The sequence below is a fragment of the Megalobrama amblycephala genome, linkage group LG12 (assembly GCF_018812025.1).
Source record: "Megalobrama amblycephala isolate DHTTF-2021 linkage group LG12, ASM1881202v1, whole genome shotgun sequence".
Taxonomy (NCBI): Eukaryota; Metazoa; Chordata; class Actinopteri; order Cypriniformes; family Xenocyprididae; genus Megalobrama; species Megalobrama amblycephala.
In genome coordinates, this window is record NC_063055.1 from 7,063,162 (window position 1) to 7,077,157 (window position 13,996).

The following is a 13,996-nucleotide window of genomic DNA, read 5'->3' on the forward strand; positions in this document are numbered from 1 at the left end:
ATTAGTGGAGGGCAATGTATAGATAGATAGATAGATAGATAGACAGACAGATGAACTGGAAATTAAATATAAAATGTACAGTGGTTATTATAGTTAACTAAAACTTTTCTTTATTTTAATTTAGTTAGTACTTGATGTACTAAAATAACTAAAACGAAAACTGAAATAAAAATATAAACTATACAGACATATTTTAAAAAGACCAAAACTGTTAAAAATGACACAACAAATTTGCTAAAACATTAAATAAAAAAAAATGAAACATATAAAAATAAAAACTAGTTCAAAATATTAATATAAACTATAATAGTATCTCAATTATACTAAAACACACACACACACACACACACACACACACATCATTTTTTATATAAACTGTAATTATTTAATAAATAAACTATAAAGAAACTAATTCTGTTTTTGAACCATTATAGAAGACTGCTTAATTTCCCAGAATGCTCTAATATGATTACCCCAAAGTGTTCAAAATAGACCAAAACAGCATGCCAGTATTTAGTATTTTGACTGTTTAGTTGGATTTTGTTAGTTTGCAGTTAAAGGCAAAATATGTAAGATTTTAGGTTAAAAATATCCAAAAACCACTAAAACAATATGGAGATAGAATTGTAGCAAAATACCAAATAAATAGATTATGATCCACAAATAAATGTAAAGATATTCACAAAAAATAATCATATACACAAATGAATAGAATGAGATCCACAAATATATGTTAGGAGTTTCACAAAAATTAATTAAATTCACAAATAAATAAAATGAGATTTGCTAATAAAAAACATATTCACAAATATGTTTTTATGTCACAAGCACAACTCTGCCTGCATTTATTTGTGAATCACCACCTGTGCATTTGTGAATTGCTTTCTGTGCATTTGTAGATCGCTGCGCGCATTTGTGGATCTCTTCCTGCGCATTTGTGAATCCCCTCACGCATTTGTGGATTCTGACACAATTCTAGCGTCAAGACCGTCAAGACCTCAGACAAATCCACAAATAGGTCGACTCCACCCACCGACTACTCAAGCCAATCAGATAACAGCCACGTGGCGCTGACCAATCGCAGCACACTCTCGCTACAACCAATCACGTTTTGCTTTACAATCGGGACGGTCTTGTCCTGCATTAGCTTACAAAGGAAGTAGAGGGTTCTAAGGAATGGTACGGTAAAAAGAGGTTGAAAATTTATATTTCGTTAGACAATTAGGGTGCTTTCACACCTGCCTCATTTAGTTCGGTTGAATCGTACCAGAGTTCGTTTTCTCCTTTGGTGCGGTTCGTTTGGGCAGGTGTGAAAGCAGCAATCGCACTCGAGTGCGCACTAAGGGTGCTTTCACACCTGCCTCATTTAGTTCGGTTGAATCGTACCAGAGTTCGTTTTCTCCTTTGGTGCGGTTCGTTTGGGCAGGTGTGAAAGCAGCAATCGCACTCGAGTGCGCACTAAAAGCGGACCAAACAAGCGTACCGAGACCTGCTCAAACGAACTCTGGAGCGGTTCGCTTGAGATGTGAAAGCAATCCGACCCAGTTAACGGACCAACGAACCAAATGACATCATAATTCATAACGGAAAATGTGATATAAAAAGCGGTAGTGTCTGATTCTGTGAGTGAGCACATTATTTACCACAGATGTAAACCAACGAGCGCCTCTGTTGTGTAATTGCACTTCTCCGTGTGAGAATGCTGTCCCGACAAAGCCTTTTTCCTGCTCTGCTTCATTATAAAATGTATATAGTCTCTCTCGACACGCTGACAACAGGTCGCTTACTACACAGCGCTGGGAAACCAGAGACAGACCGAGAGAGACAAAGAGCGCGCGTTTGAATTTGCCGCAGTATTAATATGAATGTAGTATATAATTTAACAGCTGGAAAGACGGCTACATTTATAAAGTGTTTGCGTGTGTCTCGACAGTTACAAATAAAGCCACAATAATCTCATGGAGCGAACTTGTCAATCATTATTTTGATGGATGACGCAAAGAAAACTCTGACCAATAAGAGGACAGTTTTACTCGCACGTGACTTGCCTAAACGCATTTTGGTACGCTTTGAAATGTTGCCATGTGAAAGCGAACCGAACCAAGAAGAAAATGCAACATTGTAACAAATTTAGTCCCTGTTTCGGAACAAAACAAGCGATCCATAGGTGTGAAAACACCCTAAAAGCGGACCAAACAAGCGTACCGAGACCTGCTTGAAGAGGTGGTCTCGGTACGCTTTCAAACGAACTCTGGAGTGGTTCGCTTGAGATGTGAAAGCAATCGACCCAGTTAACGGACCAACGAACCAAATGACATCATAATTCATAACGGAAAATGCGATATAAAAAGCGGTAGTGTCTGATTCTGTGAGTGAGCACATTATTTACCACAGATGTAAACCAACGAGCGCCTCTGTTGTGTAATTGCACTTCTCCGTGTGAGAATGCTTTCCCGACAAAGCCTTTTCCCTGCTCTGCTTCATTATAAAATGTATATAGTCTCTCTCGACACGCTGACAACAGGTCGCTTACTACACAGCGCTGGGAAACCAGAGACAGACCGAGAGAGACAAAGAGCGCGCGTTTGAATTTGCCGCAGTATTAATATGAATGTAGTATATAATTTAACAGCTGGAAAGACGGCTACATTTATAAAGTGTTTGCGTGTGTCTCGACAGTTACAAATAAAGCCACAATAATCTCATGGAGCGAACTTGTCAATCATTATTTTGATGGATGACGCAAAGAAAACTCTGACCAATAAGAGGACAGTTTTACTCGCATGTGACTTGCCTAAACGCATTTTGGTACGCTTTGAAATGTTGCCATGTGAAAGCGAACCGAACCAAGAGGAAAATGCAACATTGTAACAAATTTAGTCCCTGTTTCGGAACTAAACAAGCGATCCATAGGTGTGAAAACACCCTTAGACTGTGTGTCAAGCCAAGCCAAACTATTATATTTTATGCGCCATTTAAAAATGCTAGAGAAACAGTGCTCTCTGTTATGGGAACAACAAAGTTATATAGGCTACTGGATACAGATGCGTTATGGAAGCGTCACGTTATTCAAGATTGAACAGAAAGCCTCAATAATTAGAATTGTAATAACTCAATTATAATTGGGTGAATAGCTCTATTAACATATCTAACTGGATTTAACCTTGTGAAAAACATGCGAGTTTGCAAAATAGATTTCGTCACATAACAGCATTTCCCAGTTTATCAATCAAACATCGACGAGCAGCAAACCAGCTATTAAACATTAACAGGCCATTAAATAATATTTTAAACATTAATTAAACGTTTTAACGTTACCATTGTTTGTAGAGAAGACTTTTTAAATGTGACAGGTTATTGAATGACATAGCCTATAGATTAAGTAAAATGTCCAGCAGTCAAACACTTGATCACCCAAATTTCCGATGAATCAGACTTAATAGTTTTTTATTGTAAAAGTTATTTAGCCTACAGCATCCAAAATAAATACATACAATTTAATTTTCAGCATTGCAACCCTTTGTTTTATTCAAAACCAGCTGCAGTGATGCCGAGGCTCGTACATCACTGATTCATATTTGGTATTGGGCATATTGCAAGTGTGGTATTATAGCACTGTAGAACGGGACATCCGTTTACTGCCACTGCTCGTGTCGCACCGTGCCGCTTGTAGACAGTATTGCTGCATGTACATGGACACTAATAATGTAATCTGTTTGTTTATATTATTATAATGCCTTCTATTTGCTGCATCGCGCTGTGCCGCGCCGCTCGCGTCAGTAGACGTGTTATAGCAGGGGATCTGTGTATGATCATAATTCATGCATAGCCTTTATCCCGATTCACTGATCCTGATGGCAATATAAAGAATATACTCCAAAAATCATCCCCGTCCGAATGATGACTGAAACTTTACTGATGAGTTTCATGAAGTTTTATTGTAGTTTTACCTACCATGAAATGTAGCGAGAGTGTGCTGCGATTGGTCAGCGCCACGTGGCCGTTATCTGATTGGCTTGAGTAGTCGGTGGGTGGAGTCGACCTATTTGTGGATTTGTCTGAGGTCTTGACGCTAGAATTGTGTCAGAATCCACAAATGCGTGAGGGGATTCACAAATGCGCAGGAAGAGATCCACAAATGCGCGCAGCGATCTACAAATGCACAGAAAGCAATGCACAAATGCACAGGTGGTGATTCACAAATAAATGCAGGCAGAGTTGTGCTTGTGACATAAAAACATATTTGTGAATATGTTTTTTATTAGCAAATCTCATTTTATTTATTTGTGAATTTAATTAATTTTTGTGAAAGTCCCAGCATATATTTGTGGATATCATTCTATTCATTTGTGTATATGATTATTTTTTTGTGAATATCTTTACATTTATTTGTGGATCATAATCTATTTATTTGGTATTTTGCTACAATCCTATCTCCATAGAACAATGTTATATATTTTGTTGACTTGTGTACTGACATTATCCAATATGTTTCCAAGAATGTTTAAATCCAGAGAAATAAGCCATTTTAACCAGGACACGGACTGTGTCCATGCGTCACCTATCAGTGACATCATAATAAAAACTCTGCTGCTCTCAAGCCGTGTGTCGCACTCATCTCTCATTAGCAATCACTCTAGTGGCCTCCCACAGCACTCGGCCCTGCTCTGCTTCATACTACGTTATTAATCTCATCAATGAACATGATTTCTCAGGGGCGCCACTAAAGGGGGGGAAGTTAGGATGATTCTAAGGGCCCACACACTTTTGGGGGCCCCCAGAGATCGGTTTTATTAGTAGTAACAGTCAGTGCTCGAAGTGGGCCGATACGCACCGGTACGCAGTACCGGCACTTCTCGCGCACCGGCTCTTCTCACATGTTGCCGGTACTCTGAAAGCCCACACAGAAACAGAGAATCATCAGACTATTAATTAACTGTACATCACGCATTCAGAGCTTTTATAAGTTTTACGAACTGAACTGACCAATTGTCTGCACAATATGACTGTTACTGAAGCCCAATTGTTTAATTTTGCATGAGTGGGTCGCGAATCACCGTAACCGTTCACCAGCGCACTCCAAAAGTGTTAAGATTTGCACGAGCCGTTCATATGCGACGCTGATGATAAAATGTGCAACCCATTCTGTTACGGATAGTAAAACGCTATGGAGAAAGTTGAACATGATCTAAAACAGCCACTAAATTGACTGATGAAAAGAGGGGAAAACATCATCCTACAAGCTTTTTAAACTCGTGAAGACTAGTTGTAGAATTTAGATAATTATAGATTTTTCACTAAAGATTTATATTATAACTGTTGCATCTTGTAGCTAGTTTCTAAACTGTGTTGCTATTTTTCATAACAAATGCTATAAAAAGAAAGAAAGAAAAAATGGTATTACCTGTAATTGTATCCTTATTGTAACAAATGCTATAGTTAACAATTACAAGAAATTTTAAGGCCGAGTACAAGGTAGCGCTTTAGAATATGGACCTTCTTGAATTTTTGACTAAACAATTGGTTTTGTTTTTAAGGGGTGGTTCCATGCGATTTCACTTTTTTTTAACTTTAGTTAGTGTGTAATGTTGCTGCTTGACCATAAACAGTATCTGCAAAGTTCAATGCATACGGAGATATTGTCTTTAAAAGTTATGGCAGTTTATTGCCAAACCAAAATGACTGGTTTGGACTGCAACAAGCTTCTTCCCGGGTTGGTGACATCATAAACCCTGCAAAACACACCCCCGGGAACATGCAACAAAGTGGGCGAGGCCATGTGGTGCAGCACAACGAAAGCGGAAGAGTTGTTTACACCGAACGCGAGCGATAAGATAATAGAACCCATTATTATCTGTGATATTTTCTACACTGGATGCGGTGCTAAAGACAGCTTCCAGAATCTACACGAGTTCAATGCTGGATTTGCACAAAGCTAGGCTTTTACTGAAAGATTGAGCAGTTCCCACTTTAAAAGCAGAAGCTGGTGTTTATTGGCTTCAAACTGTAAGTAGATTTTATTGTTTGTACATGTCTTTTAAATGTATAGTTCTGTTGCTATTTTTTGGTTGCATCAAAGAGCAACTCGTTTTTGCTTCGCTAGCCAGTTAGCTGTATTATATAGTGCATACTTCTCCAACAAACACCAACAAACTTCTCTGTTCATAGACAAACAGTTGTTCATGCCGTAAATTAAACGCTACCTTTACAAAAATGCTACTACTCAGTCATGTATTCGGCTACAGTAAAGCTTTAATCAGGATAAAACTGTATATTGAAAGCTAACAAACAGCAGTGACAGCATCTAAACACTTTGACACAAATACTAAATGAAATACCATTCATAAACGTCCTTTAAAAGCCGTGATTGCTGTTCATCTGGGTCTGATTCGGGCACAATTTGATACAGCAATATAATCAAATTGAGCATACAATATAACTGAAGCCCACGTAACCGGTAACAAATGGTAAGGGGCGTGGCGTTTCCGGACGCTTCAGTGAATCACGATGGCTCTGGATTACACTGGGCCCGCTAACCAATCTGAGCACACTGCGTATTTCGGAGGGAGTGGCTTCATAGAAGCAGGAAGTCAAACGAGCCGTTCATATGACAGTGGAAACAGAGGTGTAGAATAAAGCTAAAATATATGAAAAATACAGCGTTTTCAAAGACATGTTAAAGCAGAACTAAGCAAGATTCGCGAAGCTCCCCCTACAGTTTCCTTCAGTGAATCACACTGTCATAAATACTCCAAGCGCAGCTCTGGACTACAATGACTACAACACTCGCCAGCGCAGTAGTTTTGCAAATACAGTACAAGAAAGAGGAGGTGGGTAATTTGCAAATACAGTACACTCGATGGAGGTGTGTAATTTTCGAAATTGTCTTATAAAGTCATAATATATACATTGTTTTTGAATTACCGTAAAGCATTTTGTCACTCTCGCGTGAACGTGAACATGAGGCGAGATTGTGTCGGGTCGCTGCAGCTCAAGTTGCAAGTGCTGTATTCTGGCTTAGACGTGCCCGAGGGGGTTAGTGCACGCCTCAAATACACCACTACAAGTCAATTAACCATGGTAAGGACTTAGAAAACTATTTATGAAGGTAAAAAAAGTTACTTAGTTCTGCTTTAAACTGCGCCCCAAAAACACAATCAAGCCTAGCAAAAAAACATTGAACCACCCCTTTAAGAATGTATGTATATGAATATTTGATTACTGTACTGTATTTTTCTATTACATTTACATTTGCATAATAAATAATCTGCTAGCTACAGCCATGGGAGGCCTCTGACTAAATACTGATACCTAGTGGTCAAAAGCAATAGCAAACGTAATAGGTCATTATTATTATTAGATTGCAGACAAAGATTTTGGATAGCTAGTTTGACTTGTATGTTTGGTGCGGACTGGGTGCATAGGGGCCCCGACCTCAAATTCTTTCATAGGGCCCAAAATTGCTAGCAGTGTCAGATTTCTGCCTGAGTCCCATCTCGATTCTTTTCCACTGGCTGTGAGGTGAAGATGACATCTCAGATGAATCCATGCTCAATCAGCATCATTAATCTACACCTTTGTTTTGAATGGGTGACATCTAGCAACGAAAAACTACATATTGTGCCTTTAAGTCATTTTCATTCAAGATACTGTGGCCATGCCAAACTCATGATTTGAAAAGATGTCAATTCTTAAATTCTTTTCCAACTTTTCTATAAACATACCGTACAGGAATATCTGATTGTCTGGTTTCACTCCTCCCCAGGTAATCCAGACATTAAACTCTCAAACAGATGCACAGGCGAGGTGCTCATAAATAATGAGAGTGTTTGTGCATCTCATTTGAACACAGAAATGTCCAATGATTTATGTGACAGCCTCAAGTGTGGTAAGGCCATCCACCACTGGAGTACGGCAGTCCCTGTTAAAACAAATTGCTACCATTTCAGCTGCACTGGCAAGGAGACACTGCTGTGGCAGTGCGGCTTTGAGAAGGACAAATGTGCGAATATCCTTTCTGTGGCCTGTGAAAGTGAGTCATACACATAATACTGGGCTAAAATTAGGACTGTTGCTGTAAATAATGAGTTGATGCTGAATTGTAGTAGTTCCTCTTTTAAAGGTACACTATGTAACTTTTTTTGTTCAGACTTAACATTTAAATGAGTCAATAAGGAAGCCTGTTTCCGCCACTAAATAAAAAAATAAAAACAGTAATTGCGACATTTTTATCTCAGAACTCTGACTTTTTTCTCACAATTGCGAGTTATAAAGTCAGATATAATCTTGTAATTGCGTGATATAAAGTCACAATTCTGAGAAATTAACTCGCAATTATGAGAAAAAAGTCAGAATTCTGATATATAAACTCGCAGTTGCGTGATATAACTCTGACTTTTTTCTCACAATTGTGTAAAAACTTTTTTCTCGCAATTCTGACATTTTTTCTCACAATTGTGTGAAACCTTTTTTTCGCAGTTCTGACTTTTTTTTCCAATTCTGACTGTATCAAGCAATTGCAAGTTTATATCTCAGAATTGTGACTTTATAACTCAATTATGAAAAAAAAGTCCGAATTGTGAGAAAAAAAGTCAGAATTGTGAGATATAAACTCGCAATTGTGAGATAAAAGGGAGAATTCTGAGATAAAAAGTCACAATTCCTTTTTTTATTTTTTTATTTAGTGGCGGAAACAGGCTTCCATAAGTCAATCCATCATCAGTCTTTTTTTTCCAAAATGTGATTTATCTTACCCTGGTTCACTATGGTAAGCCTGTTATAAGTGTATATATTTTAGACCTGTCGGGAGGGTTTTCGGGGGGAAATTGCGTACATGCGTCACTCGCCCATGTGTGTCTTGTCATATCCGTAAATAGAGAAAAGTTCCAGCTACTTTGGCAAGTGTATGTGTGAGAGTGGCATAGGTTAGTTGTCACAACGAGTGAGAAAGGTTGACATGGAGCACTCCAAATCTTTAAATTCCAGGAAATAGTTTTAAACAAATGCTGAACAGAGAGTTTGCTGGCAAAAAGAGAACGCAAGAGAGCTCGTAATAAAACAAGAATCAACATTGGCTTGGCTTTTTGGAGATAGCGAGAGAGGGATTTGAAATGTTGTAAAAGCGATGTGGAGATGGCGTTTTTATTAGTCAATAGGTGAGTAAGGTATTTTATTAAATAGATAAATTGCCATTTGTGACTCTCTAACAGAGTTCATTGTAAAGCATTATCTATTGTGAAGGGTCATTTCATCATGGTTGTTGTGGAGCTGTGCTGGAGTTTATTTTCAAGGAAGTATCGTGTCTATTAAGGGGTAAAGCTACAGTAACATCTTCAGCTTTCGCCAGCTTGAGATCCTTTCCATCTAAACTTGTTATATCTCTAGTGAATGTTTTATGAGCAGTAGGATAACCATATTCATCCGCACAGTCACACAGCCGAAGCACAACCAAAAACAATGTTCTTCTACAAAATGCATGCAGTTTTTTTTTTTTTTTTTTTTTCACATGTTATATAGTGTACCTTTAAACATCCCATGATATCAAAATTAGAGTTTAGTGGCTGTTGGTCAATTTCTGTTTGCTCATCTATATGTATTCCTAATTCACTTTTAACTGATATATACACATTTTTAAACATTAGTCCAATGTATGGAATATACTTTCAGTTACTTCCACTGACAGATTTGACATTTTTATTGCAGAGAGTATTGAGTTCGGCTCCACTGAGAAGTGTGGCGGGAAGCTTGTGGTCAAGTATAGAGGTCAATGGGAATATGTCTGTGGAAAACTAAATGAAATTGATACTGAAAATGTTTGTAAAGTGCTTAATTGCACGAGTGTTGAAAAACCTGTGGATAAAATGGAAATATCCCAAGAAATAAAGGTGACCATAAATTGTCTAGCGCAGGGCCAGAGCCTTTCTCAGTGTGTTCGTTACAAAGAAGAAAAATGCACACATGCAACTGCTGAAATCCAATGTGAAGGTAAAAAAAAAAAAAAGATGAGAGGAAAATCATCTTTTTTTGTAACTTTTTTTGCCATTGCTTGCTTTCTTGCATGAAGTTAAATAGCTTGATTAAAGTTTAATAAATAATCTGACCTATGAAACTGTATCATTAAAACTGCAGGTTATGTTAGAAAAGGGAAACCTCCAATGAATTTTGGTCTGATAGTGGGTCTATCGCTGGGTGTGCTGGGGTTGCTGATTATGGTTTTTCTGTGGATGAATAGGAAACGCCTACTTTTAGCCTGTGAGTATCTCTGGCTCCATGCAGAAAGACATCATCTTGATCTACAGACAAATACTATTTTTACATGCTGAAGTTACAGTGTTATTTGAAGTGCCTTCATCTTTTGAACCTGTTGGTGGTGGTGTTTCAGTTCTTATCTCACTACAGATAGCCAATAGCCAACAGATGCACAACACTCACATAAATCTAAAATGATATAACTTTAACATATAACAAAACATTCACTTTATCCGTTTGTCAACCTCTAAAAGCACAATTTTTTGATTTTTTATATGTTTCTCTTTTTGCAGTGAGACATTACAGAAATAAAAATGGCAAAGACATCAACATTGATAGTAATGAAATGAATAACATGGAGAAAGAGGACAGAGGTATATAATTTTATTATTCAATTTTGAATTTTATGAATATAGAGACATAAGCTAATGCATATGAAAAAAGAGCTAATGCAAAATATATATATATAAAAAAACATTTGATGGAAATGTAGCTATATGTGTGTGTGTGTGTGTGTGGGGGGGGGGGGGGGTTGTGACATATCAGGACACAAATGTGTATAATGACATGGGTATGACATAGGTATTACAAGAAGAGTTGACTTATGAGGACATTAACCCATGTCCCCACTTTTCAAGTGAGAAAGTAAAAATGTGCACAGTTTCCTGTGATGGGCAGGTTTAGGGGTAGTGTAGAGGGATAGAAAATACTGTTTGTACAGTGTAAAAACCATTACGCCTATGGAATGTCCCCACAATTCACAAAAACAAACGTGTGAGTGTGTGTGTGTGTGTGTGTGTGTGTGTGTATTTAAAGCAAATGTATTACTGCTAGCCAAATCTGTTTCAGATTTGTCTCAAGGAAAGGCATCATTATTAGATTATGATTACTATGAGGATGTGGATTCTGACAAGAACAAAACAAGTAAGATTTTCAAATATCTGTCTATCTGCTTACACAACTAATTCTCCATCCAATTGTTCTGTAACACTATTCTGTAACAAAATGACTGATTTTTCATTTTTGCCAAATAATAATGAAGACTATATATATATACATATATATGATAATTAAATGATTTTATTTACACTGGTTTTCCAGAATTTTTTGTTTTTATGTTTGGTGAACTAAAATGTTATTTTGGTTAACTAAAATAAAATCCCATTTTAAATTAAAATTAATCAATATGAAACTGGCTGATATTTAAAGGACGTTTTCAAAATATAAGAAAAAAACTATAAAAATGTATTTCTAATATATGAATACATTTATCTAAATATGTGTGTATATATACAATCAAACCAAAATGTAGCCAAGATCTCAGAGTTAAACTGTGTCAGAAAAAAAAAAAAAATCTTAATTATGTCAGATAACACTTAAGCAAAACATGGTCAGGTCAAAGTGTCTGAATAATTTTTGGTTCCAAGTTTTTTTTATTTTTTTTTTATCAGTTTTACTGGTAGTCCACTGTATGAATATTTTTTGGGTATGATATGTCGCAATTTACTTTCCTCACTTACATACACCGCGTTCCAAATTATTATGCAAGTGACATATCAGTAAGATTTCAGTAGAATAAACATTCAGATTTTAGTTTTTCTAAGAAAATGTTTGTTTGTTTATTTATCCATGTCTTTTTAGATGTGGATGCAGATGATAGAAGTCAAGGCTCTTCTGGTACCGAATATGATGACATTGAGGGACAAAACGGTGACATCTCTCCTCACCAAACTCACAATGATGACAACCTCCCTCTCCTTCCCAAGAGACCCGACAACATTCTTGGTACAGCACCAAAATGCACATGTAAGTTTGTACCCTTGTGGAAATGGTGGTGACCTTTTTCCTTCATGTTCTCAGAAGATCAGGACACCTATGAAGTGGAGACAGAGAACCAGGAGGAATATGATGATGTCATGCCCGTCGAGGCTGCAGCCGATGAAAATGCAGAGACGGCAGACACACAAGCACAAATGGATGTAGCCGTGGATGCAGGCACAGATTCAGAAGCAGGTACAGGTGTAAATGCAGATGCAGTGGTGGTGACCGCTGAGGTAGAAGTTCATGCAGAACAAGAGTAATGATGCAGCCTCATGGTTACACTTTATTTCGATGGTCCACTTTAGACAATGTATTAATTATAAGTCAACTACATGCAGCTATCTTTCATTAACTTTCATCCTCTGTTCAGGTCATTTTGACATTAAATTAATTTTCTTTTAATTGTTAAAAATTGAGTTTTCATCGGAGTAGTCCAAGATCTCGGCAGTTCTGTAGCACTTGAAACTGGTATATATACACACACACCGACAAATTGACTGGATTCAAGGAGTTTTTGTGGTTGTGATAAAAAAAAGTAACTAATCAAATGGGGAAATTTGTTAAAAAAAAAAAAAAAAACCTGGCACAATCCAGAACACACACACAAATGAAGGCATGAGAATACAGAACACACTCACATGCATACACACACTTGTACACACACACACACACACAATCCTAAAAATCCTCAAAAGGAACGGTGGGCATGTAACGGGGGCAAAGGTTTTGTTCTTGTTTTGTTGTGTTTTTTTTTTTTTTTTCTCTAATAAAAATCAATCAGTCACAATGCAGACTGCACACAGATACAGTACTTGCAAAGTTACTTATAGTTGGTAGAATGTCTAAAGTAAACCATTAAAATACTAAAGTGTTAACCCAAATTTGACTTTTAAGATAATAATATTAAGAGATAACATTTTATGTTCTTAGTGTACTGTAGAACAGTGGGAAGATAATACAGTCCTAAATGCTGTGTATTGATTCTAACTCTCAAGATTTATAAGAAAAAGGACACTGTTTTAGAATAACAAAATCATTATCTTCACAACAGAGTATGACTTGATAAAAAATAGCTATTTTTTTTGTGTCAACGACAGCCAAAGTTGATGAAATTCTTTAGGTTTTGATGTGTTTTGTAGTTGTTTTGATCTGTTTTAAGTCTTTTACATTCTTTTTCATTTGTTTTTCATGTGTTGAAGCTCATGAGCAGGTCCATGTGAGATTTCTGCAGAAATCCTTGAAATCAAAATTTGATATAGGCTATTCTGTTCATTTGTTTTCATAAAATCTTTTAAAATTGTCAAGTTTTTGTATAAAAAAAAATTATTTAAAGGGATAGTTTACCAGACACCCTCTGTTTGTTGCAAATCTGTATGAATTTCTTTCTTAAAGATATTTCGATGAATATGGGTAACCAAACAGTTGATGGGCCACATTGACATCTATAGTATGACATAATAGAAATTCATACAGGTTTGGAACACATTGAGGATTAGTAAATGATAACAGAATTTTCATTTTTTGAGTGAACTATCCCTTTGTACACTATAGCTGTGTCCCAATTCAGAGGCTGCATCCTTCATTGGCTGCATTCGAAGGCCAAAAAGGAAGCATATTTCATTTGGGCCTACTACTATGAGCATGTATAAAATTATAATTATGTGACATTAATTTTACTAAATCATCACATTTTTAAGAGTTTCTATTTGTTTTAAAAAGAATTGTGGTTTTAAATTTTACAATAAGATCCAAGTTTTCTGTTCTGTTTTTATTTTGCTATATTAAGCTGTAAACTCAAATATTGCACTGTTTAGAAACTTTGCAGTCTTTTCATTTTGACCCGCGTTATTTTATTTGCTTGCTTTGAAAATGGCTTTTATAAATTTTTCGATTTTATAGATCTATTTCACAATAAAGTAATTGACAG

The 13,996-nt window shown here is 36.6% G+C and overlaps 1 protein-coding gene across 4 annotated transcripts in view; it reads left to right on the top strand.

Annotated features, from left to right (window-relative positions):
• Positions 1-13,996, top strand: part of LOC125279785 (scavenger receptor cysteine-rich type 1 protein M130) — a 35,822-nt gene extending 21,826 nt beyond the window's left edge. Inside the window, exons 12-18 of one of the 4 annotated variants that reach the window (XM_048209799.1) lie at positions 7,766-8,032; positions 9,703-9,984; positions 10,129-10,251; positions 10,542-10,622; positions 11,098-11,172; positions 11,890-12,033; positions 12,109-13,996. In XM_048209799.1, the coding sequence (XP_048065756.1) occupies positions 7,766-8,032; positions 9,703-9,984; positions 10,129-10,251; positions 10,542-10,622; positions 11,098-11,172; positions 11,890-12,033; positions 12,109-12,329 (1,193 nt within the window). In that variant the 3' untranslated portion in view covers positions 12,330-13,996. The remainder of the gene's footprint in view (positions 1-7,765; positions 8,033-9,702; positions 9,985-10,128; positions 10,252-10,541; positions 10,623-11,097; positions 11,173-11,889; positions 12,034-12,108) is intronic. The other 3 variants (XM_048209800.1, XM_048209801.1, XM_048209802.1) reach the window with 3 other exon arrangements.